Source organism: Pseudorca crassidens, chromosome 9 (genome assembly GCF_039906515.1).
Source record: "Pseudorca crassidens isolate mPseCra1 chromosome 9, mPseCra1.hap1, whole genome shotgun sequence".
NCBI classification, from domain to species: Eukaryota; Metazoa; Chordata; class Mammalia; order Artiodactyla; family Delphinidae; genus Pseudorca; species Pseudorca crassidens.
In genome coordinates, this window is record NC_090304.1 from 48767967 (window position 1) to 48794398 (window position 26432).

Genomic DNA, 26432 nt, shown 5'->3' on the forward strand with positions numbered 1-26432 from the left:
GTTACTGCAGGAGGACTTGTTTTTCTCCAGCACTTTAAAAGGGAAGGAAGGAAATGTGTTTTGCATATAGAATTATTTCAAGATGGATGTTTGGAACTGCGAAGAAAACCTGAACTGGAAATCTGGATTAAAGAGTAAATTTTCATAGAACAGACCTGAAACCCAAATTTGAGAGAGAATCAGCCTAGAACAGGAGCACCTAGTATACTCTAGGAGTCGTTAGGCGTTCTATGTATAACTCAATATGGACTTAATCCTGACGATTTTCCCTATAAAGTAGGCTTTGTTATCTACATTTTGTGGGTTAGGAGACTGAGTTTCAAAGAGGTTAAGTGACATATAGGTCATAGAGCTAGTAAGCAGAAAAGCTCCCAAATCTAGCGTGATTGTTTACTCATTTAACAAATGTTTATTATGTCTCCCGTGTACCATGTACCTTTCTAAAACATAATTTATCCTTTTCTCTAGCAGATTTTCAGCTTTTCTCCTTTACTTGGGTTTTTAAATAATTTAATTATGATGACTCTAGGTGTTGATTCTTTCTGTGTTTATTGCAATTCATAGGGTTTCTTGAATCTGTGGCTTTAGTTTCTTGCTAGAAGCTGCCCTAAGCTCCTTGCCATGTGTCTACTCACAAGACCAAGACTTTTATAACATAACAATCATGAGAGGAACATCCTATCACTTTGCCATATTCTCTTGGTTAGACTAAAGTCATATAGGTCTCTTCTCCTACACTTAGGGGGCTGGGGGATCCCTTAGTGCCTGTTTACCAGAGTCTCCTATTAGATTCCCTACTTTGCAAGCCCCTGGCTTTGATTTCTGTGCACTGGGACCCTTGACGCTAACATTCTAATTTGGGGAATATGCAAGTACCTTCAGGGTGAAAGCGGCTCTCATGGCTTCTTACCCTTCTTAAGTCCACTTCACATTTTAGCTTGATTATTCCTTACTGTTTTATCATCTCTTCATTGACCTTAAGAAAATGTTTCTTACGTTTTGTTCAGTTTTCCTCTTTCAAGTTATTTTTAGCCAGAGGGTTGATCCAAATAACCTAGCCCACCATTACTGGGAAAAAGAAGTCCTGATTTAGTGTTTAGAAGATTCACTCCGATTACTGTTTGAGGAACAGCCTGTAAGGATACAAGCATGGAAGCAGAAAGATAAACTAGTTCGTTATTGCAATAATCCAGGTGAGAGATGACAGTGGCTTTGTGAAGGGTGGCAACAATACAGAAACTCCAGACAGAAGGGGCAAATAATTTAAAAATAAGCCCTTTAAAAATAGACATTTAAGGGTTATATATCATCATTTTCTCCCAAGTAAAATAGTTAAGGCTAGGGTTGAATAGAAGCTCATTAGGACTCTGAAATCTACTGGGTGGTGTTACATTCCAGTATTTTTTACACTTTAGTGGAAACTTATGGTTCCATTGCCACCATACCCACCATCAGACATTGGTTAAAACTGTATATATATATATATGTATATATATATATATATATATATATATATATATATATATATATATATATATATATATATATATATATACAGTCTAGCTATACATTTTTAGCAGACAAGCCCTGAGCTAGTGAGTAATAAACTTCCATGTACTGACATCGACTGTATAAAAGATTTCCCATTTTTCTGCAGACAAGGGAATGGGAAGGTGCATTCCCATCCTCAGAGGAAGTCACTTAAGAGACTCTGCAGCTTTGAATTGGGCTTGTGGTCTAAATATCCTCTCAAATACTCCTGATTTTCTGGGTTTGAGTGGTTGGTGTGGCTCTTGGTGAGGGTCTTTAGGTCACTGGCATTCTGTGTTGCAAACTATTGGTCTTTGTGTTTCCTCCCGTTAATCCATGCCATCTTCACATAGGAGGCTCAGCCAGGTTGGCCTGGGTTGCCTTGTTGCACCTCCTTTGCTATTCTGCAGTATTAAATCAGTGTCTCTGAGGGAACATTTCTATCTCTTCGGGCAGCCCAGCCCTGCCCAGATTTTATCCCTAGCCTGCAAGTCCCTCCAACCACTCCTATGATTGTGGTTGGCCCCTGCCTTTCTCTTTAACTCCATTTCATGCCACTTTCCCCAGCCTCCTGGGACATCTGTTTCCTGAACTCACCAAGGTTATTCCTGCCCTAGAGTCTTTGCTTCCCTGTTCCATCTGCCTGGAAAGCTCTTCCTCTAGACCTTCTGGTAGTTGGCTCCTACTCACCATTCGAAAGTCCCTAAATCTTCCCTTGGGTTCAGCATCAGTAGATTAAATGAACACCTAAGTTATAATGGATCCTGCACACCAATCAGAAGAAAGGTTAAACACCTTCTAAAACAATAAGGGAGGGCAGGCAAGCCAGTCTAAAAGACAAGAGAGAAGTTTGTAGCACCGTCTCACTCCTGCAGAACAAAGGAGCAATAGTTTCACCTGAGCATATTTGATACCTCCTAAGCTGTGAGTCCTTTATGGCTCTGTTATGGTCTGAATGTTTGTGTTCCCCCAAAATTCATATGCTGAAACCTAACCCCCAAGGTGATGGTATTAGGTGATGAGGCCTTTTGGGGTGATTAGATCATCTAAGCAGAGCCCTCATAAATGGGATTAGTGCCCTTATAAAAGAAGCCCAAGGAAGCTCCCTTGTCCATTATACCATGTGAGGTTACAGCAAAAAAATGACCATCTAGGAAGCAGGCTCTCACCAGACACCAAACCTGACAGCACCTTGGTCTTGGACTTCCCAGCCTCCAGAAACATAAATTTCTGTTCATAAGCCACCCAGTCTATGACATTCTCTTATAGCAGCCCAAACAGACTAAGAAAGGCTCCCAATTTCTAAACTATTACTCTGAGTAAAGGCATGCCTGATAGAGAGAGGGCTCCACACTGAGGGCTCTCAGAGATGCTGTAGTGGGACCAGGAGACCTGAGGTCCAGGGTGATCTGCCTTTCTGGAGAGGATGATTTTTGAGTCTGGAGACATTTTTTTGTGGTCTCAGCAAGTCATCAGTTCTGTGTTACGTCTTGTCACTGAGTCACATCCTACTAGAGTTATCTTTATTCCAGACTGGCCGATATTGGCTTCAATAATATCGCAACCAATCTGTTGTTTCTACTGAGTCATTTACCTTATCTGTGACTCTGAGTAAGTCATTTCTGTTTTAACTTCTTTGCCTGTAAAGATGGGGATAATGTAACCATCTCAAGACATTACTGGTGTTGCTGCAGTGACCAGGTTCGAACAAGAGGAAGTACTTCGAAAGGGTTAATTAACCATTACGTGACTAGGAGGTAGGATTATTAATTACTTGCATTTTGTCAGATCACAACAATTACAACCCAACCCAACAGTTAACAGCAGTGTCTTCCAAGTCCCGCTGAGTGGGAGGCCTGCCAGTGTCAAAACATATTAGGCTTACCCAGGCAGCTACTTCTGGGGTCCATAACAGCACGTGTTTTTCCTGTACTTGGTGAGGGCCCGTCCTTGCTGGAGTAAGTGAGTACACTGGCTCTCCTCCTAAGTCCTGCCTTTCCCCAAATAACTTTCCATCCTCTATTTCACTTTCCTTTCTTCTTCTTGCCCATCTGTTTCCCTTCCTTATTGATCACTCAACTCAAGCAGCCCTGCCCTTCATCCTGGTCCCTTCCGTTCATTACCTCCTCCTCTGATTAGTCTCCCCAGCCGCTCACCCTCTCCCGACCCAGCCACTTTTCTTTGCACGTCTTTTCTGTCGCGTCCCTGTCCAGAAAGCCCATTTCACCCAGCGGCACCCTCTGTGCACCAGACCCTCTCCCTCCTCTCATCCCAGCCGTTCCTGACAGCCGTTTCCGGTGCATTGCTCAGGTTCCCAACAGCAGACACTGCAAGTTCAAAGCTGGCAGGAGCGCACGGGCTTCACGTGCGCCCACGGGTCGGGGCCCAAGGGGCGGGGCGTCGGGAGGGCGGCGCCTCAGCCCCTGAGAAACAGACAGATCAGATTTCCCCGGAGCTCACGCAAGCAAGGTGACCTATCGGTCGGTACCAGCTGGAGCCCGAAGTTTTGCGTGTTGCGTGTGGCAGGGCCTGGCGCTGAGCCACCCCTCCCTTGGGCACACCTCACATGTCTGCATCTCCTCCAGAACTGGCCTGGGTCAGTCTCTCCTTCAGAACCTGCCCTTGAGAGGATTTACTGGAAGGCAATGTGACAAAGCAAAGACCATGCAAGCCGGACCTAGTACCCATTCATGGGGGTGTCCTCCCTGTTCATGCTCTCTCTATAAAATAACTAATTTTATCATTGTTTTTATAATTGTTAAATTATACTTGTTACAACTAAAGTGATTATTTAAGGAATGCACTGAATATGCTGATAGTGGAATTGTAGTTCCGCAAGCCCCAGCAGAATTTGCTCCTTAAAGGCCAAAATTTACCTCCTAAAGCAGCTGGATAATTCAAGAGAAAACTCAGCAGAGGCCTCGGGCACTTCCCAGGAAAGATTACACTTTGAACACAGTCATAACATTTTGCTCTCTTTTAAAACCCCACTAAAAGTACAGGAAAGGGATTTTCCCCCCTAATGTACTATTTGCAATATGGGTGAAGGTGAGAGGAAGTTAGGGAATAGGATTTCCTCATCTATCCCAGGCCAAAATGTATAATGTGCCCCCACCTCTCATGCTCTGTTGCCCCTCTGGCACCACGCTGAGGATTTCCTGATCGCTTAACTGAGTTTCAAGGGACTTTTTTTAAAGGTGTAAATCCTCAGAGATGGTGAGAAAAAAGAGGTGATGACAAAATTTTGGAAACTGAAAAATAGATGGACAGGTGTTTTATGACTTAGGACACCTAAGTAAGCAGAAACCTAACCCTTCAGGGTAAACAAAGAACTGCCCTGACTAAATGACAGAACCCTCAAAAGGCCTAGGAATTGGTGGTTCGAGATCTCTCTGGAAATGGGAGGGGGAGGGAAAATAAAAGAAGATTCGTTGACAGCTGTTGAGAAAAAGATTTCTAGATCCCTTCCCTAACTCTCTACTGCTCTTCTCACTGGGCAGAAGACAAGAGATTTGTCTGGTGAAGGAAAATTGAGGGTTCTTCAGGCACCCTTGAAAGCAGGCATACCATAAAACAACCGCAAGCTTAAGTGCCCATATGCACAGAAAATGCCTGGTCAGCCTACCCCCACCCCAAGGTCTGCTCCCACTGGCTCCCCAAATGCTGCAACCTGGGCCTTTATTCTCTTCAGGGAATTGGAGAAGTTCTCTAGGACATCTCACCAGCCAATAAGGAAAGAACTGAAGGTCTAGACATCTGGAGTTCCCAACAAACAGCCTGACCAGATCAACCCACAATGAAGCTCCCAGCTGCCCAGCTCTAGCCACTGCTCAGAACTTCTGATCAGCTGTTAGTCCTCCACTGTTAAACTAAGTCCTGTCCTACTGTGAATAGGACTGACCTGTACAACCAACCAAATTCCAAAATCGACAGCCACTACATAAAGTAAAGTTTCAGAAGTCAAATGACTTTGGTCTTCAAAAGAACATCTTCAGGGCTTCCCTGGTGGCGCAGTGGTTGACACTCTGCCTGCCGATGCAGGGGACACGGGTTCGTGCCTGGGTCCAGGAGGATCCCACATGCTGCAGAGTGGCTGGGCCCGTGAGCCATGGCCGCTGGGCCTGCATGTCCGGAGCCTGTGCTCCGCAGCGGAAGAGGCCACAACAGTGAGAGACCCATGTACCGCAAAAAAAAAAAAAAAAGAACATCTTCAAAATATTGGTTAAAAAATTCCCAACCTAGAATTCTATATGTGGCCAAACTAAGAATCCAGTGTGAGGGTAGAATAACACATATATAGACATAAAGATATCAAAAGTTTACTTTCCATGCATCCTTTCTCAAGAAGCTATTGGGATATGTTAGGGCCAAGACCAAGGTAAAGTTAGGTACTTTCTTGCTTTGGTTGCAAAATTTAAAAGAGCATCAAAAAATTTAGTCATCAAGATAAAAAATAATTTAGTGCAATATTAAAATAAATTAAAATTAATGCCAAAAAAATCCATGTTGAACAAAAACATCAAAATGTTGAATAAAGACAAAATCCAGCAGGGCTGGGATTAAGGTGAGGTGAGTGAGGCCAGCTCATGCAAGTGCAGGACGGGATCCCATCTTCATTAAACATTTTGATATTTTGTTGGTTATATACATCAGCCCTACTTAAAGTAAGACAGGACTACATAAGGTCATGAATACAAGGAGGTGAACATCATTGCGGATCACCTTGGAGCCTGGATATCACAATAACAATAATTATGCTATTATTTTATTAGGTGAAAAGGGGGTATAAGATTGCGTGTGTCTGGTTGGTGGAAATGAGAGTTAAACCCTCATCTTCCTTGGAGGGGTAGTCAACAGGTAATACTGCCAAACAGAAGAACCCAGAAGTAATATTAACATGTTATTAAAAGACATGGTGTTAAATACTGGAGAAAATGGATAAAAGATTTGAAAATCATTCCCGCTGGGGAAGGGGAAATGAGCAAGGCAGGGGCCCGGGGACTGCTATTTGTCTTAATGTTGTAGAATAGTTGACTCTTTAAACTGTGTGCACATATGACTAATAAAAATATTAAAATAAGTAGATCAGTGTTCGAGATTTCAAAAAAAAAAAAAAAGAAGACTCTAAAGTACTCATAATGGGGCACTTCCCTGGTGGCACAGTGGTTAAGAATCTGCCTGCCAATGCAGGGGACCTGGGTTCGAGCCCTGGTCCGGGAAGATCCCACATGCCGTGGAGCAACTAAGCCCAGGCGCCACAACTACTGAGCCCGCGCTCTAGAGCCTGCAAGCCACAACTGCTGAGCCCGTGCACCGCAACTACTGAAGCCCGTGCGCCTAGAGCCCGTGTTCCACAACAAGAGAAGCCACCGCAATGAGAAGTCCACGCACTACAAAGAAGAGTAGCCCCTGCTCACCGCAACTAGAGAAAGCCCATGAGCAGCAATGAAGACCCAGTGCAGCCAAAAATAAATAAATTTTAAAAAATAAAAAATAAAGCTCATCATGGGAAAGGCAGAAGTTTATTGGACTTCATTACATGATGTTATGATTCAGTATTATTTTTACTTTGGATTACGTATAGAGGTGGCTGCCAGCGTTGTCTCAATGCTAGGGCATCTAATAATTTTCCTTAGCTTGTATTTCACAGGGGAGATAGCTGCTGTATCTCATGTAGCCCACACAACCACATAGCAAGGCATAAAATATCCCCAGGTGAGGGATACTGACAGATGAGGGGAACTGAGGCTCAGAAACAGAAAGTAACCAGTCAGAGCTAATCACTCCATAGTTAATGGTATTTGGGTAGACTGGGTACCAGATCTTTTCTGTGAGACCAGTTTTTCTTTTTTTCCTTTGGCCATTGGGAGCACAGGATCTTAACCACTGGACCGGCAGGGGAGGTCTCTGACCAGGAAACTGGTGTTAGCTCTTCACCCTGTAGCTGCATATTGGTCTCCTCTAGCCAGATCCCCACTTTTTTTTTTTTTTTTTTTTTTGCGGTACACAGGCCTCTCACTGTTGTGGCTTCTTCCGTTGCGGAGCACAGGCTCCGGACGTGCAGGCTCTGCGGCCATGGCTCACGGGCCCAGCCGCTCCGTGGCACGTGGGATCTTCCCGGACCGGGGCACGAACCTGTGTCCCCTGCATCGGCAGGTGGACTCTCAACCACTGCGCCACCAGGGAAGCCCCAGATCCCCACTTTTGCTGCCTAGTTCTGGTTTGATTTGCATCACCGTCCCAAGTTCGTGGATGCCGCTGCTCCCTGACAATGTGAGGGTCCTCCATCTCTCTGGCTGCACTTAAAGCCAGCCTTCCTGCCTCAACTACGCTAAGCTCTTGCTCTTGCCTTTTCTGGGCTGAACTACAGATCCCCACATCTAGGCAGCCTGGGGGCTTCCCTTTAAGTTCCCTGAACTGCTGCCCATTACTTCATGGAGGGCTAATACAGCTAAATTTAGAAGGATCAAGGGATTATCTGATTTGAGGCAAAAAAGGGATTTCTTTGCCCCTGCCCACAAACTGAATTCTACCTGGAAGGCTCTGCCCCTGTCCAGGTGGGGCCTTTGCACCTGCCTTTCCTTGTCCACATGCAGTGTGGTAGCTCTGTTTCTTGACACGTAGATGGGATCTTGTATCTTGGCTGGGAGTGTCTTGTGTTCTGCCTTTCCCTTGTGGGTCAAAGCCCATTTGTTTCACCCTGGGAAATTCACTCAAACCAGCCTTATCGTTCAAATAAATGTACATTCCTCAAGAGCGCTTGCATGTCTTATCTCTCACTACTTACATGCCAGGTTAGTATTCTGGGGCCCCAGACTGTTTGATTAAGGCAAAGTGCCTAATTTGATGAAGACAATGTGCCTAAGACAATGAGCCTAATTGGTTAACTATTTCCCTTCCCAAGATGTAGATACCTGGCTGGGTTAGAATTCTGTTTTGAAAAGACTGGGCCCTACGGAAAGGGAGGGGCTGATCTTTGTGATGGACTAAGCATCTGGCTGACCAAGTGCCCCCTGAGGTTGGGGGACAGTTAATGAGGCTCAGACAATAGGAAGCAACCAGTGAACCACGGTTAGAATCTGTGACAAGGACTGTCACTTCCGGGATGGCCCCACCTCCAGGCATTATATCCCAGCAACAAAGCTTTGACCTCAGAGGGGGCTCGCTTTCTTCCCCACCCTTTCCATTTGCTTTTCTTCCCATAGATAACCTGAAGGAACAAAGTCTGTCCATAGAACATCCCTTGCTCCCCACTAGTCATACCTGAGTAAGTAGAGTGTATAGTCCTCCAAAGGTCTGGCTTGAGTTGCCTATGAGAGGGGCCAGCTTCTGGCAGAAGGGCCCCCATACCTCCATGCGTGTTCACTGTGATACCTCCCCTTCTCTGGTTTGTCCCCATGTCTGAGACTTAGCTGGAAACCTGCTTTCCTGGAACGTTTGAGGGGGGTTAGATTTCCAGGACAACTGCCATCCTCATGTTTTGCGGACCTGGCTTCCCTTTCTCCGGGGGGCTTCCCTCCAGGCATAGAGATACTAGAACTGGGGCTTGCTGAAGGATCCAGGTCTGCAGAGACAGACTTACCTGTGCTTCTACTTGGAGCCCTGAGAAGTGTCCTGAGTGGTTCTAGTTGCTCCCAACTCCCCAGCCCTGAATGTCCCCTCTTGGAGGTCAAAGTCAGGATGTATAGTGAAAAGAGCATGGGCTTTGGAGTCAGGTAGACCTGGGTTCAAATTCTGACTCTACCACTTTCTAACATCGTCTCCTAGCAGACTCTGAGTCTCCCCTTGGACTCAGGGTTCTGTCCCCCTCAGTTAGGGGAGGCCTTCTCTCTGCAGAGGGCTTTGTTTCCTGGTGCTGTTCCTTCATCCTGGTCTTAAAGCAGTCTCAGATCTAACCCTTCCTATGATATGTGCTTGTACAATGGTACAATGATAAGCACTTTTTTTTTTGGTCGTGCCGCGCGGCTTGCAGGATCTTATTTCCCCAGCCAGGGATTGAACCTGGGCCCTCGGCAGTGAAAGCGCGGAGTCCTAAACACTGGACCAGCAGGGAATTCCCAAATAAGCACTTTTGAGCATTGTTTCACCTAATTCTCAAAATGGCAGTGTGAATTATGATTCTGATACCAATTACAATGTTTTTTACTACACCACCAAGCAGTGCTCTGACACCAGCTGGTGTCTTATAATTCAACCCAGTTCAGACATTATCTACCTGGAGACAGTGTCAGATCCCACAGATTAAGAGCTCAGTCCTACAAGACTGGCCCTCCCTCCCCACCCCCACTGCCCCAGATGCTGTCGTGAGTCCAGGTTGTCACTTGTGCTTCTGACCAGCCAGTTATAAATTGAAGGTTCCCACAGCCCCTACCTTTGGTTTGATTCATTTGCTAGAGCAGTTCCCAGAACTCAGAGGAACCTTTTACTTACTAGTTGCTGGTTTATTATAAAAGATATAACTTAGGAACAGCCAGGTGGAAGAGATGCATAGGGCAAGATACGTGGGTAGGGGTGCAGAGCTTCCATGTCTTCCCAAGTGAGACACTGTCCCCAAATCTTCATGAGTTAACCAACCTGTCAGTCCCTGTCCTTCTGAGGTTTTATGGAGGCTTCATTACATAGGCACAATTGATTAAATCTTGGCCATTAGTGATTGATCTCAATCTCCAGGCCCTCTCCCCTCCTCCCATCCTTGGAGGTCAGGGAGTGGGGCTGAAATTGACAACCCTCTAATTACTTGGTTGGTTCCTCTGAAGAAGGAGCTCCCATCTTTAGGTAACCTAGGGGTGGTCCAAAAGTCACCTCATTAACATAACAAAAGATACCTTTATGGCTCTCATCACTTAGGAAATTCCAAAGAGCTCTGTGCCAGGAACAGGACAAAGACTGAATGTATATTTCTTTCTTTTTTGTTTTTAAATCTTTATTGGAGTAGAGTTGCTTTACAATGTTGTGTTACTTTCTACTGTAAGGCAAAGTGAATTAGCTATACATATACATATATCTCCTCTTTTTTTGGATTTCCTTCCCATTTAGTCACCGGCATTGAGGGGAGTTCCCTGTGCTATACAGTAGGTTCTCATAAATTATCTATTTTATATCTAGTATCAATAGTGTATATATGTCAATCCCAATCTCCCAATTCATCCCACTACCCACCCCCCTTCCCCTTTGGTATCCATATGTTTGTTCTCTATGTCTGTGTCTCTATTTCTGCTTTGTAAATAAGATTGTCTATACCAGTTTTTTTCAGATTCTGCATATAGGCATTGATATGTGATACTTGTTTTTCTCTTTCTGACTTACTTCACTCTGAATGACAGTCTCTCGGTCCATCCACATCTCTACAAATGGCACTATTCCATTCCTTTTTATGGCTGAGAAATATTCCATTGTATATATGTGCTAATCTTCTTTATCCATTCCTCTGTTGATAGACATTTAGGTTGCTTCCATGTCCTGGCTATTGTAAATAATGCTGCAATGAACAATAGGGTGCATGTGTCTTTTTGAATTATGTTTTTTTCTGGGTATATACCCAGTAGTGGGATTGCTGGATCACATGGTAGTTCTATTTTTAGTTTTTTAAGGAACCTCCTTCCTGTTCTCCCTAGTGGCTGTATCAATTTACATTCCCACCAACAGTGCAAGAGGGTTCCCTTTTCTCCACACCCTCTCCAGCATTTATTGTTTGTAGATTTTTGTGGTGATGGATGGCCATTCTGACTGCTGTGAGGTGATACCTCATTGTAGTTGTGATTTGCACTTCTCTAATAATTAGTGATGTTGTGCATCTTTTCATGTGTTTGTTGGCCATCTGTATGTCCTCTTTGGAGAAATGTCTGTTTAGGTCTTCCACCCACTTTTTGATTGGGTTGTTTGTTTTTTGATATTAAGCTGCATGAGCTGTTTGTATATTTTGGAGATTAATCCTTTGTCAGTTGCCTTGTTTGCAAATATTTTCTCCCCTTCTGAGGGTTGTGTTTTCGTCTTATTTATGGTTTCCTTTGCTGTGCAAATGCTTTTAAGTTTAACTAGGTCCCATTTGGTTATTTTTGTTTTTATTCTCATTACTCTAGGAGGTGGGTCAAAAAAGATCTCCCTGAGATTTATGTCAAAGAGTGTTCTGCCTATGTTTTCCTCTAAAAGTTTTATAGTGTCTAGCCTTATATTTAGGTCTTTAATCCATTTTGAGTTTATTTTCGTGTATAGGGTTACGGAGTGTTCTAATTTCATTCTTTCACATGTAGCTGTCCAGTTTTCCCAGTACCACTTATAGAAGAGGCTGTCTTTTCTCCATTGTATATTCTGGTCTCCTTTGTCATAGATTAGGTGACCACAGGTGCGTGGGTTTATCTCTGGGCTTTCAATCCTGCTCCATTGATCTATATCTCTGTTTTTGTGCCAGTACCATATTGTCTTGATTACTGTAGCCCTGTAGTATAGTCAGAAGTCAGGGAGTCTGATTCGTCCAGCTCCATTTTTTTCCCTCAAGTTTGCTTTTGCTTATTATGAATCACAATATCACAGAAGTTAACGTAATTATTCCCATTTTACAGGTGAGACTGAGAACTCACTAAGATAACTTGTGCAGAATCACACAACTTTTAAAAGGCAGGACCACTGGTACACAGATCTTCAAGGCTTGAAAGAAGGCAAAACAGCATAATGGAAAGAAACAAAGCTTTGGAGGCAGATACCCGAGCTCAGTTCCTGCCTCCGTTCTAGCTGTAGGGCTTGTGTAACTTCCCTAAGCTTTCTCAGCTTCACTTTCCTCTTCTGTCAACTGAAATTGTTCTGGAGAAGAGTTTTGAGAATGAAATGAATTGGTATATACAAACTCCTGTCACACAGCACCAAGAAGCATCAGATTTCACCCCCACCCCCTCCATCACCCCACCTTCTAGGCCCAGGCTCAGTCATCTTCCCGTGACATCATGGTGTTCCCTGCCCAGGATGGGAAATCAGGCAGGAATACAAATAAGTATGACAGAAGAGAGAAAGCAGTAAGTACTCTACAAGCAGACAAGCTTTGCGAGGATGACCAAGCAGGACTTCATGGAGACAGTGGTATTACATCTGGACCCGAAATGTTTTGTCAGATTTCAAGAGATGGAGAAAAGATGGGAGGATCCCAAGATTCCACATCTGGTAACTAGATAGGGCACAGGGTGGAGTGATGGATGTGTAAGTATTCTGCAGATGAAAGGGCGGCACAGTGTGTGAAATGGTGTTATTTAGGCCGTGCCTATGCACTAGGTTCTAGGTTAGCCCTGGGCCACTGTACTTGAGCTCATACTCCAGGCTGAGAGGCTGGACTGATCCCTCCCCCACTGAGCTCCCCACCACCATCTGATGGTCAGCAGGAGCCCAGGCCCCAGCTGGAGGGGCTGACAGTGGGGCAGCCTCAACAAGGCGGTCTCTCCTTCAGAAGGGATAGTGGGGCTGGGGGCTGGGGAATGCTGCAAGGGCAATGGGCAACCTTATTTCCACCCCCTGGAAAGCTGGCATGAGAGAAAAAGGTCCAATATCTTGCTTTCCACAACTCCGACCAGCTGGGATTCTATTTTTAACCAGTGCTGTCTTAGTTGACAGCTTGGAACGCCTTCTCCACCCTTTTCTTCCTTCCTCCTGCCTCTTGCAGCCCAGAGCCCTGTAGAAAGGATGGATGGGAGCAGCTCAGCATTGGTAAAGAGAAGACCACTCTCCCTTCTCACTACCCTTCACTCCATCCAGCCTTTGTCCAGCATAGTGGGTGGATTTTAGAGATATTATTGGCTGAGAAGCTAATGAGGCTTAAATTTCAGGGCTCCTCATTCCACAGGTCTCTTCCAAAGGCCCTGGTCAGTGTCCTAGCAATTTTGTATCTTTAATTTCATTTTTTTTTCTTAAAAAAGGGCACCCAGTTTTATAAGCTCCAGGCCCCACAGAACTTGGGTCTGCCCCTTGATGGGTACGGCGTCTCTCCCACCTCCAGCTCAGTGCCTACTTCAATAGGGTTATTTCTGTCTTGGTCCAATTTATTGTATTACCTTGAGCAGCTTTCTTTCTTGTTCTGGGTCTCAGTTTCCCCAACTGTTACAAGATGAAGTGTCAAGGAGCCCTCTCCCAGCATACCATGCCTCTGTTTATTTATGTATGTCCCCTTGGTGAGGTCATCTGTTCTTCCTGTTTGTCATTATGTGTGTGGAGGGGTGGTATTGCTGTCTCCGTCCCTCTCTGGGGCTGGATCAGTCTTATAGTCAAGAGGGAGGCTGGGCTCTGGGACTCCTATTCAGGTCCAGGCCCCTGTCTCCCTACGCTACCTCTCCTCCTTGCTGCTGGCCAGTAAGGGTGTTTCCATGGGGAAGAGTGCATTAAAAAGTCCCTACTCTTTAATTAATTCTGTATACCTGTCATGTTCTGACCCATGGTGTTTCAAATACACATTGAATAAACTGAGTCTTATCATACACTGCTTCCTCTTTTCATTAAAATTTTAATAAGCATCTATTAATACAGCACCTTAACAATGGTACCACTTTAGGACAATGTGCTCAGGAATCATTATGTGTCATGGATGTCCCACCTCCCAGCCCCACCTCCATTCCCAGCTATTGCATACGACTGTGGTGTGAGGCGGGTCCAGGTTGACCACTCGGAGAGAATTTACACAGCCTCATCTAGACTCAGACCATGGGCTTTTTGGCAGGGGGTCATGCACAGGAGTGAACAGCAGGGGGAGGGACCTGACGGAGAGGACTCTACAAAATCCTGTGCCTCCACGCGTGCCCCAAAAAAGTCCAAAAAGGAAATTAAGGGGGAAGCCAAGTCATTTATTATTTCTTGAAAAAGTTGGGTAAGGGAGGAGGGGAAGGCCTATAGTATTTAACTGGAAAGGAATGAGAGGACTTTTCAGTGCAAAACAGCTTGTTGGTCTGGGAAGTGTGAGATTAGACAGGTTGGTGTTTGCAGCACTGATTGGGGAAGGGCACGGTGAGGTCAAACTGGGGACAGCCTGGAGCATCTCAGGAGTCATTCCTGTGCCAGGCTCCAGAGCCCTAAAAGATTCAATGCCATTACTATATGTGTAAGAGGCAAGTCAGCCCCTGTCAGAGTTTCCACAGTGTAGAGATAGTCCACAGCTAGGGACGCTGTGTCTGTATGTCCAAGGTCAGTGCCATGTCTCTGTGTGCCAGGCTCAGTCCCACATCAAGTGCCTTCTTTCCTGTGTGGGGTAAGCCACCTTTTCCTGTGCGTTGGGGTTAGTCAGTCTCTTGTGTCCGTTGGTCTGCGTCTTTCATGTGTCTGGATGGGGCCAGTCCGTCTGTCCCGCCTCAGCTCCCACTCCCGCTCCACCCCTCAGCCAGGTCCCAGCGTGCTGATGGTGGTGTAGCTCAGTCTGGACAGTGAGGCGATGGAGGGGGTGGGAGGATCCTCGTCCGGTAGAGGTCTGGGGCGAGCTCGCGGAGGCCGAGGACAGCAGCGGGCGCAGGTGTCGAGGCAGGCCTGGCGAAAGCGACGGTGCATGAAGCAGTAGACCAGGGGGTTGACACAGGCAGAGGCGTAGCTTAGCAAGTGGATGAAGGAGATGGGCGCACCCGAAAGGGCGCGATGTGCACCGGGGCCGTCGAAGGCGCGCCACGTGTTGGCGCTGTACACTGGCAACCAACACAGGAAAAAAAGCACAACGATCACCAGTAACATCCGCACCACGCGCTTCTTAGCTAACAGTTTGGCTTGGGCCGGCCGGGTGCAGGATCCTGGCCCAGGCGTGGGTCCGGTCAGCGCGGACAGCTCCAGTACAGGCCGGGAGCGCGGAAGCTGCACGTAACAGCCATCGCCGTCCTCGCCAGCCAGCCGGGTCTCCGACCCGCAACGCCCGTTCGGGTGGGCAGGACCTGAGCACAGACGGTGGGCGGTCAGAACCGAAGGCTGAATTCTCCAAATCCCCATTGGTCTCCCCCCAACCCCCCCATTTCCAGTCTCTCTTCCTACTCACACACCTTTCCGCCCCACCCACTTTATGTCCCGCCTCTTCCCAAAGTCCCGCCCCTCCTGGATTTCACCCACCTCGTCCGGTCCCACCGGGCAGTCCTCCTTGACTTCCGACCCGGCTCTGGCTCTCGCTGTCACTGTCACCGTCAAAGCGAAGCCCTAAGTAGAGCTCGCGGGAGATAAGCCCGTAGGCCACCGCCATAACCACCCCCGGCACGAAAAACAAGAGCAGAAGCAGCAGTACCGACCTAGAGACAGAGCACAGACCAATCGCGCGGATCTCTGTCCAGCTATAATCACAGATGGAGGAAGACGCAAGGGTTGATGTTTCTAGGGCTGGTGACCAGGCCCCAGAGGTAGAAGTAGGATTTGGGTATGCGGCCGGGAAGGGTTAGAGAACTGGGGAGAAGCCCCAATGGGAATCCCAGGATGGTGGGAAAGGCAATTGTAGTGATAATTGTTAGAGCAGCTGGAGGGAGATTCTGGGTAATGCTCGTGAGTATCTGATGGAGATGGAGAAGGGAATTCCCAGGAATGGGTTATAGGGACCCTCACCAGGTTTGGCGAACTCGCGCACTGGGCCACCGATGCATGCATTGCAGCACACGAGGTCCCGCTGGCTGCACGGCAGTGTACACCGGGTAGGGCACCATGAGCAGTCCGGACAGCATCCACGTGGCTACGATCACTCGAGCCGCGTGTGAGCGCGTCTGCCACACACGCGCCTGCAGTGGTCGGCAGATGGCGCTGTACCGCTCCAGGGCGATGGCCACGAGGCTTAGCGTGGACACGCTCACAGACACGCCTAGCAAGGGAAGAGGAAGGGGTCACCTAGGAAACTTGTACTACACACTCACCAGTGTGACTTCCATACCCGCTGACGGAGAAAGACCCCCTACATCCGGCAAGGACTTTAGAAGAGGAGAGGGGCAAGGGAGGCCGGTCGGTTGTTCACCTACCCATGAAGTAGGAAACCGCCTTGCAGACGACTGTGCCAAAGATAAATGTGCCCATGAGATTGGGCAGGAGGGTGAAGGGCATGCAAGCCACGGCCAGAAGGAGGTCGCTGACTGCCAGGGAGAGCAGGAAGGCGTTGGTGACGGTCCTCAGACGGCGGCTGAGTCCCAGGACCACGATGATGAGCACATTTCCTCCGACGCTCATCAGAAAGATCACAGCGTAGAGGGTGACCCTAATGGCCAGCTCCAATTCTGGGTGGGAAAAAGGGGGGGTGGCAGTGGGAGTCCTGGCCCCCACTCAGCCCGGCTCTCCAATTTCACTTATCCCCAGTCCTCCAACCCCCACTACCCAGCCAGATCCCCTGCTTTCCAAATCCCTGCCCCCGCCCCCAACCCCGACGACCCACTCAGTAAATGGTGAACTTGAATCCTTCACCCTCTAACCCCTAGAGGCCTAGTTAAAGCGGCCTAACGCTACTCTTCCTTAAGAAAGCCTGTCCCTTCTCAAGCTTTGTTCCAAATCCTTCCTTCTCTTTGCAGCCAAACTTCTCGAAAAGATTATTTCCATCTTTTCATTCACCCCTCCATCTGTTACAACCCAGTGACCTGTTCCCCCATTACTGTTTGCACACTTCTCAAGGTTACTGAGCTTTAACTGCTAAATCCAAAGGTCTCTTCTCAGCTTATTCTACCTGACCTCCCGGCAGCATTCGACCCAGTTGACCACCCACTATCTTTTGAAACGCAGGTCCGAGCATGTCTTTATTGTCTTAAAAAAACAACGACAACAAAACAAACAAACAAAAAGACCCTTCAGCTACTCTCACCTGTCTGCAACCCTTTAGCTTGTCATCCAGATTCTCCCAGAACTGCCCTCTTCCTCCTCCCACTTCCTCCCTGCAATGCACCCAACTTAAGGCACCGGATGACTCAGTTTCTGGAAGGCAACGTGTGCACTCATGATTCTCTCCTTTGCTCATGTCGGTTTCTCAGCCTAAAATGCTCTTTCACTGCCCCCCCCCGACTATTAATACCTCCCCCCGATTAATGACTTTCAATAACAAACTTGTTTTCTGTTATCTGGTAAATTCCTATTCACCATTGTCTTTCAAGACTCAGACAGACTGCCCCCTCCTCTGTTAGGCCTTTCTGGACACCTTATTTGGAGCTAATCTCCCCTTCCTCTGACCATGCATGTTCCCTTCACATCTGTTAGGACCGTTTTTACTTTCCACCTTATATTTTAATTATCTATAAACATTCATTCTCACTCCACAAGCATTTACAGAGGACTCCCTTTATACCAGGCCCTGGGGACAGAGGACATGGCAAATGCCCTGTGAGCTCTCATCTGAGAGCTCACAGTCTAGAGGGAAACTCAGATGTATAAACAGATAATTGTCACATGGTGTGGTAAGGAGCGAGGTTGAGGAATACACAGAGTGCTCTGGGAGCTCACGGGAGGGACATGTAGTGTTGCTGGGCTAGACAAAGGGCTGACCCCATTCATTTTTGTCATTGCCTATTGGGAGAAGGATTCATCATCGGGCTTCCATATCATAGCCAAGCAAACCCAGACAAAATTGAATAGAATTAAATTAAACTGGACCCAGTCACCCATGGCCTCAGCATGAGGGAGACTGGAGCTTGGAGGGAGAGAGGGCAGGGACAGAGCCTGCCAAGTTGGGGGAAGGGAAGGGCCCAGAGTTGCAGGGCCCTTTTTCATAGCCCCATACCTTGGCTGACTTTGGCCAGAGCTCCCAAATTAAACTGTTTTCTCATAACAATAGTTTGTACTTATTCAGAAGTTGTTGTAGACTTCGAGTAAGTGCTACTTACAAGAGATCCCCTAACTGAACTCAGCAGCGATACTACTTGTTCAGAGCACCCAGTAAGTTAGGAGCCGATTCAGAATAGAAGCCAGTCTCTAGATCCCTAAAATGCTTTGCCTTCTATCGCTTCCTCCCTTCTCTGTCATTCATGATGCTGTCCCCCTCTATACTCTACCATGGCATTTCTCACTGTATTATTCTGTTCATTTTCTATCTCCACCACTAGACTATGAGCTCTTGAGCACAAGGGCGATGCCCATAATGTTCTCCAGCATGTCCCTAGCATTTGGCATAACGTCCCCTGCACAGGAGCTGTTAACACCTGCTTGCGGATGAATCTTAAACGGATCTCTGTTACTCCCCACATAAATGCACCTGCTCTGTCCCTCCTCATTCATCTTTCACCTCTGTGCTTCTAAGGCTCCAGCATGCGCTCTCCTTGCTGCCTCTCTCTCTTTAGAGACCCATGTTGGAGGATTTTGTTGGTGGAGGGGAGGGGGCAAATGACAGGCTGTGATTTTGGATGTGTTACTTTTACTATTATATACAAACCACCTGTGTCTCATTTAGAAGCTGGGCCCCTCTCTGCAGGGAAGGCTTATGGATGGTTTATGTGTGACAATTTGAGGTGTATGTGTGTGTGTGTAGGGGGAAATAAAGAACTTTGGGAGGGGGATCTCTGTCAGAGGTCCTTGGACCCAGAAGAATAGAGCAGGTGGTCTATCTTGTGCTCTATGTCTCCTCCCTGTCTATTTCCCCTCTCCGCCTCTCTCCCCCTACCCCTTAATCTCTCTAGTTCTATCTTCTCTAACACTTCCTCCTCTGTCCTCTGAATGTTTCTCTTCAACTAGTTTTTTTTTTTTGGCCGTGCCACGGGGCTTGAAGGATCTCAGTTCCCAACCAGGGATCGAACCCGGGCCCTGGCAGTGATGGCGCTGAGTCCTAACCACTGGACCACTGGGGAAGTCCCTCTCTTCAACTAGTTCTTGATTCAACAACCATACCTCAAGTTTGTACGGCACTCTAAACTGTGAAAAGCACATTTCTCATTCATTCCTCTGGCTAATGGATCTCGTGTGTATCCTTGAACTTGGCTAATTGTGGTGTAGCTGAAAGATGGGGCTAGGCCCTCTATTATGAAGTTCCCAATCTGTGTGGGGACCTCTGAAAACTAGAGGACAAAGTCCCAGTAAAAATGACCAGCAACTGTACAATGCTTTGCTGTCTAACTGGGCACTTCCAGCTGTTACTTTATTTCCAGCCATCACCATCTCTCTAAGTCTTTGCTGTTGAACAGTTAGGAGATGTCAAAAGGCTAAGTAAAAGCAATCTTAGAGCTAGGGATCTTGGAAAAGGCAGGGAAGGATAAAGAGTTGGCGCACAGGGGACTTTTAGGGCAGTGAAACTATTCTATATGGTACTGTAATGGTACCTAAATGTCATTATACATTTCTGAAAACCCATAGAACATACAACACAAAGAGTGAACCCTAATGTAAACTATGGAATTTAGTTAATAATGTATCCATATTGGCTCATCAATTGTAACAAATGTACTACACTAATGCAGGATGTTAAGAACAGGGGAAACTCTGTGTGTGTGTGTGTATGCATCCGTGTATGTTTGTGTGGTGGCATATGAATGACCACAGTGGCTTCAGGGGTGGCAGAATGGGACATGCACCTCCTGGGGTACAGCCACGAGTGCCTTGACAGTCTATCTGTGGGCATCCTTCTGCTGGGGATGAGAGGAGAGCAGAAATCAGACCAGGGGACTCAGAAGACTGGGACAGTTCAGTTCTGCTTCTGGGGTCTAGAGGATCTGCATGTGTTCTGTCCAGATGATGGCAGAGAAGTGTGGGTACAAAAATCCAGATGACGCGACATGAAACAAAAACAGGCTTTTCTAAGAAAGGGTTCCACAGAACACTGAAGCCGCTGATGCCTCAAATCCTGCCACTCACTGGTGTGTTGCATCTGGTCACCCATCCCTCAGGCATCAAAGTAGTACCCACGCCTCTGTGGTGAGCATGGATAGCATCTAGCTGATTGTGGGTAACAGCTGGGTGATGGGGACATCCGCATGTTAATGGATTCTAACGGAGGGGGCAGAAATAATATGCAGGGTGTGTATGTAGGTAAGATCAGAGTGAGCATTGGGTAATACTTTAGTCTTGGAGATGATATCTGGGTGGGTGAGAGTAACACATATTTCTGTAGGCAGTATCTGGAGAAGGGTAACAGCTACGTGTCTATAGGTGGTATCTGATTGAGTGTGGGTTGCCTGTAAGTTTAGGTAATATCTGAGTAAGTGTTGTAACATTTGAATGAGCCAGGGTCTGCAGATAACATCGCAGTTTGTAAGTAACATCTTCAGGAAGCGTGGGTTACATTCAGAGGTCTGTATGTGAATAGGAGAATATCCAGCTGACGGTGATCATAGCTGACTGAGCAGAAGTAATATGCAAGTATATGTGGGCAATATTTAAGTGAGTGTGAATATGAGATATTAACAGATTAAGATGTTAATCTTATTGAGTAAAATAACTGAGCGCCTGAGCGAACATAGGTAGTATTTGAGTCTTTGCGGGTAATATCTGAATATGTAAGAGTAATATCTATGACTTTATGGGTAATATCTGGAGAAGGGTTACTTAAGTGAGCATGGATAATATTTGATTGTACGTGGATAATAATAAAACAAAAGCGAGTGTGTTTGATGGGTGAGTAATATCTGAATGACAGCGGGCGATATTAAAGTGAGTGTGGGTGACATCTGCTTTTCTGTGGGTAGCATCTGAGTGAACATGGGTAACGTTCAAGTCTATGTGGATTATATCAGAATAATGTGAGTAACATCCATATTTCTATCGGTAACACTGGAGTGAGCCTGGGTAAGATGTGTCTGTCGGGGTAACAGCTGAGTGAGTGTGGCTAACAGAGTCTCTGTGGGTAGCTTCTGACTGCCAGGTGTCACATCCAAATGTGTGTGGGCAGCAATGTCTAGATGACATGTGCTCTGAATCACTTCACATTCTGCTTTCTCAAGGTCCCTTACTCTATTAGCTAGCCCTGCTATCTCCTGCACTTCAACCTTTCTCTCTCGGCCCACTCCCCAAAAACATTTTTAAAATGGTCTTATCTCTACAACACATACACACTCAAAAGACAAACTATGCATGAGTGAGCGTGCGCACTCACACACACACACGCACACGCACACACACCCTTCCTCAACCCCATGTTATCCTCCTCAGCCCCATGTTATTTCTAGCACTATTCTGTTTTCTCTTTGTCTCTCTCTCTCTCCCTACCAAACTTCTGGAAAGTTTTATCTGCACACCTTAGTTCACTTCTTATAACCCCTCCCCCATGGCCCAAACTTCTACCAACTGTAGCCACCCCCTAACACCCACAGCTCCTCCTAATACTTCCTTGTTATTGAATCGGAAGGATGCTGTTATGACCTTATCTGACTTATATGGGCAGCATTTGACATCACTTCTCCCACTCTGCTTGAAACTTTCTTTTTTCCTTGCCTTCTTGTCTCTCTGATGGTCTCATCTAGTTCTACCTCATGGACTCTCCTTCCTCTGCTTGGCTTTTAAAAATTGGTCTTCCCATGCAGATGGCCAAGAGACACATGAAAAGATGCTCAACATCACTAATTATTAGAGAAATGCAAATCAAAACTACAATAAGGTATCCCCTCACACCTGTTAGAATGGGCATCATCAGAGAATCTACAAACAACAAATGCTGGAGAGGGTGTGGAGAAAAGGGAACCCTCTTGCGCTGTTGGTGGGAATGTAAATTGATACAGCCACTATGGAGAACAGTATAGAGGTTCCTTAAAAAACTAAAAATAGAACTAACCATATGACCCAGCAATCCCACTCCTGGGCATATACCCAGAGAAAACCATAATTCAAAAAGACACATGCACCCCAATGTTCATAGCAGCACTATTTACAATAGTCAGGACATGGAAGCAACCTAAATGCCCATCGACAGATGAATGGATAAAGAAGATGTGGTACATATATACAATGGAATATTACTCAGCCATAAAAAGGAACAAAATTGGGTCATTTGTAGAGACGTGGGTGGACCTAGAGACTGTCATACAGAGTGAAGTAAGTCAGAAAGAGAAAAACAAGTATCATATATCAACGTGGAATCTAGAAAAATGGTACAGATGAACCAGTTTGCAAGGCAGAAATAGAGACACAGATGTAGAGAACAAACGTATGGACATGAAAGGGGGAAAGCGGGGCTGGGTGGTGGTGGGATAAGCTGGGAGATTGGGATTGACATATATATGCTAATATGTATAACTAATAAGATAACTAATAAGAACCTGCTGTATAAAAATAAATAGATAAATAATTTTTTTAAAAAAATTGGTTTTCCTCAGGGTCCTGTCCCAGGACCTCTTTTTTTTTTTTCCCCATCTGACACAATCTCGGTATGATTTAATCTATTCTCATGGCTTCCGTTACCACCTCTAGACAAACACCTTTCAAGTTTGTATTTCTAGCTCATACCTCTCCCCTATGTTCCAGACCCTTGGATTCAACAGCTGACTGGGTAACTCCACCTGGATATTTTACCAGCATTTAAACTCAGTGGGTTCCAAACTGAATGTATAATCTCCTTCAAACTTGTTTCTGTTCCTTTGTTATCCTCATTATACAGCACCAACATCCATCCAATTGTCTAAGCGAGAAACCTAGATGTCATCCCTTGACCTCTTCCTCCCTCTCCATTTCTAATAAATCATCAAGTTCTGTTGATTTCACTTCCAGAAGTGCCTGTCAAATCCACCCAATTCTCTCCATCCCCATTGCCAGTAGCTTAGTCTACGCCAGCATCATCTTTCATCAGGACCAATGTAATATAATAGCCTTCTAAAGGATGCTCCTCTCTCCATTGGATTGTCCTCCAATCCACCCTCTTTAATGCAGAACTAATCCTGGCAGTACTACTGAACTTTTCAGTAATTCCCATTGCCCTCAGGATGAAATCCATACTCCTTAGACAAGGTCCATAAGGCTCTCTGGAAACGCTTTAGGCTGGTCTTCATCTTGAGTGTTCATTATTCCTCTCTTATGGTACATGTCTCAGGCACACAGAAACTATGACACACTGAACAAAAGGGCCATGGACTTAAACTCTGGCTGTTTACACATACTGGTCCTCTGCTCGAGATGCTTTTTGCTTTTTCTGCCCCTTCACTTGGCTGGCTTTCCCTCAGCTTTTTAATTTTTATTTCAATTTAGCCTTCACCTCCTCAGGAAGCCAACTCTGATTCCTAAGCCTAGGCTAGGCTAGATAGAGGTGCTCCTCTTCTGTGTTCCCACATCCCTCTCAAGGCACTTCCCACTCTGTACGGCAATTCTCTGCTTGCTCGTCCTTCTCCCCCACTGAACCGTGAGCTCCATGAAGTAGGAGCTGTGTCAGTTTTGTTCTACTCCTGTCCTTAGTGCTTAGCACAATCTCTGGCTCCATAAATATTTGTTGAGTGAAAGAATCTGGGTGTAACAATGGGAGAGTGCATGACAACTGGTCTGAGAATGCATGCAATATTTTATGGGGGTAAATAAATACTTGAATTGCAATTTATTCCCATTTTCCCTTCTAAAGCTTGGAATAATTTCCTTCTGCTTAACACTGTTCCCTCTCCTGGAATCCCACTTCTTCCTTTTCTGCCTACTGAACTCCAACTTCAAGGTTCCCTCTGTGAAGTTTTCAGACCCCATCTCCTTCGGGTGCCCAGAGTTTGGTCCCTCTTGTGGGAATTCCAATGCTGACTGTGATTTTCCCATTGGTTTTTGTCTCCCGTTTGCACTGGAGATGACAGTCCAGACTGGGTCTAGTTCAGCCCTGTGTACCCGGCACCTAGCCCAGAGACTATAATAGCAGGTGTCCAGTAACCATCTAAGGAAAGAAAAGGTATAGGAAGGGGAAAAATAAGGCTTGAGCTGGGTCGTTGAGAAAATGTGGATGTTGGTTGATGGGAGGAATAAAAGTCACTGTGGGGACTGGGTGAGTGGAAGCAGTCTGGTGGTGAGGGGGAGAAGGTGGCACAAAGGGGTGGGATGATGAATGGGGCAGCCAGGCTCTAGGAGGCTGAAACCTAAGGAGAGGCAGGTTGGAGAGGGGCTTGGAAGGGACCTGGAGACATTACTTGGAGACAGCAAAAGAGGGAGGGTAAAGACCCTTGAGAAAAACTCCAACTTGGGAGGCAAGGGGATCTGAGGAAATGGAGACAGGCAGCTCTAGAGAGCAGCCCCTCAGTCCAATGTCCAGCCTAATTCAGGTTAGAGGACCTCTTTTGGGAAGGCAGGGGGTTGGGTGGGGGACACAGGAAATTATAACGCTAACTTCCCATTCGGGTCTTCCGAGTGCCCCTTCCCCAACCAGGCCCCTTCTTTCCCCCAATCTTGCCTTCCTTCCTTTCTTTCCTTCTCCACTGTGGCTCCGTGAACTGGCTGCAAAAGGAAAGGAGAGACCTGGGAGGATTGGCCAGAGGAGGTGCCTGTCTTCCCACCGTCTCTGTCTAGGAGGCGGCTGTGTGTTGGGGGTGACCAGGAGCTCTGGGGGTGGTCAGGGGACCAGGGTGTGAAGGTGCTCTGACCTGGTAGTGTGAAGCTGCAATGGAGTCTTATGAGCTGTGGGGTCACATGCGTCGGGGGAGCTGTTTGGGGACAGACGGAGTACTATGAAGGGACAGCGTGGGCGTTTGGGGAAGCAGTGGGGGCCTCTGTGAGTGTTGCGGGGTGCAGTGAGAAGGAGCTCGTGGACGGGGCTCAGGGAGGCACCCACCTCGTGTCCCAGCTCCGCGGATGCGCGGGGGCTCACAGCTGAGGTTGCCGGTGCCGCTGCCGTTGAGGAGGGGGCCCCCCGGGCGGCACAGGGAAGCCGCCGGCCCGGGTCCGTATCCCGGCACGCTCCGGTTCGGCTTGAGCAGCTCCATGGCCCCGGCCCATCCGCCGCCCCCTGCGATCGGCCGGGCCGGCTCCCCGCAGCGTCTCCACCTGCTCCAGCGGAGATTCCGGCTGAGGCTCCCGCCCCGCCTGGTTCCCGCCCCCAGCCCCGGCCCCCGCCCCTCCGCTCCTCCTCTCCTCGCCCCGCCTCGGCTCGCCTCCCTCCCAGGCTCGGGTCCGCCTCGGTCCTGCCAGGTGACTCTCCGCCCCCCTCTCCTGCTCCGGACTTACTCGTCCTCCCACCCCCGACCCCCACGACTGTCCTCGCCCCCTCCCTAGATCTCTCCGGTCTTCTCTTAGAGATTTCCTTCCCGCCCACTCCCCTTCGCCAGCGTCCCGGTTCCGGAGAATTCTCGGGAGCCTCCGTGTGTGTGTGTGTGTGTGTGTGTGTGTGTGTGTGTGTGTGTGTGTGTGTGTGTGTGTGTGTGTGTGTGTGTGTGTGTGTGTGTGTGTTGGGGAGAGGTTAGGAGTGTGTGTGTGTGTGTGTGTGTGTGTGTGTTGGCGAGGGTTGGGGAGAGGTTAGGAGTGTGTGTGTGTGTGTGTGTGTGTGTGTGTTGGCGAGGGTTGGGGAGAGGTTAGGTAGGAGTGGATGGAGAGGTTGGGCAAGGAGGGAGCGTAAGAGGGAGAGCCCGGCTGCCGCGGGGTCTAGCATCTTTCCCTGGTGGGTCGGGGAACGTGGAGACGGGGCCGCATGCTGGGATCCCTGGCTGCAGCGCAGATGCCTTAGCCCGCGCGGAGCGCCACGGGTTCCCTACTTTGCCGCAGTGGCCGCAGTGACCGCGACACCATCGCTGGTAGTTCCCTGCAGCTCCTCGCCTCGGTGCTGGGGTAGCTCCCGCATCCTCACCTCTTACCTCAGGCCCAGCACCCACGCTTCCACCCGAAGCGCTCAAGGAACCCTTCTCAGCGGGCAAGGATGGGGAAGGGGCAGCATTTCCCTCCGGGGAACCCTGGCAGGGGAAAAGGGCTGCCTGGACGAAGAGTGACTTGGGGGTTGAGGGGCGGCCGGGGTAGCGGTGAGAACTGCCTGGGATAAACAGGAGTGGGTATGGTTCGGTTCCCAGACCAGCACAGGCATAACCCGGGAGGAGGCGGCTGGCTTTCTCTGTGGTCTCCAGGCAGCGCCCACCCTCACCCGACACACT

General features: G+C 47.5%; 1 protein-coding gene across 1 annotated transcript; it reads right to left on the reverse strand.

The window, feature by feature from the left end:
* Positions 1-13988: 13988 nt before the first annotated feature.
* On the reverse strand, positions 13989-26096 carry CCKBR (cholecystokinin B receptor). Its single transcript, XM_067750101.1, has 6 exons — positions 26043-26096; positions 25127-25338; positions 16467-16718; positions 16063-16312; positions 15583-15755; positions 13989-15410 (listed from the first exon to the last, which is right to left on the reverse strand). The coding sequence occupies exons 2-6, from the start codon at positions 25275-25277 to the stop codon at positions 14872-14874; spliced, it is 1365 nt and encodes a 454-aa protein (XP_067606202.1). The 5' UTR covers positions 25278-25338; positions 26043-26096; the 3' UTR covers positions 13989-14871.
* Positions 26097-26432: the final 336 nt, after the last annotated feature.

Coding starts and splice junctions, on each gene's coding strand:
- CCKBR (XM_067750101.1), bottom strand. CDS start 25,277: ATGGAGCTGCTCAAGCCGAACCGGAGCGTGCCGGGATACGGACCCGGG. Junction 16,313..16,466: donor GGCGGTTTCCTACTTCATGG/GTAGGTGAACAA, acceptor TTCCCTTGCTAG/GCGTGTCTGTGAGCGTGTCC. Junction 15,756..16,062: donor GCGCGAGTTCGCCAAACCTG/GTGAGGGTCCCT, acceptor CTCTGTCTCTAG/GTCGGTACTGCTGCTTCTGC.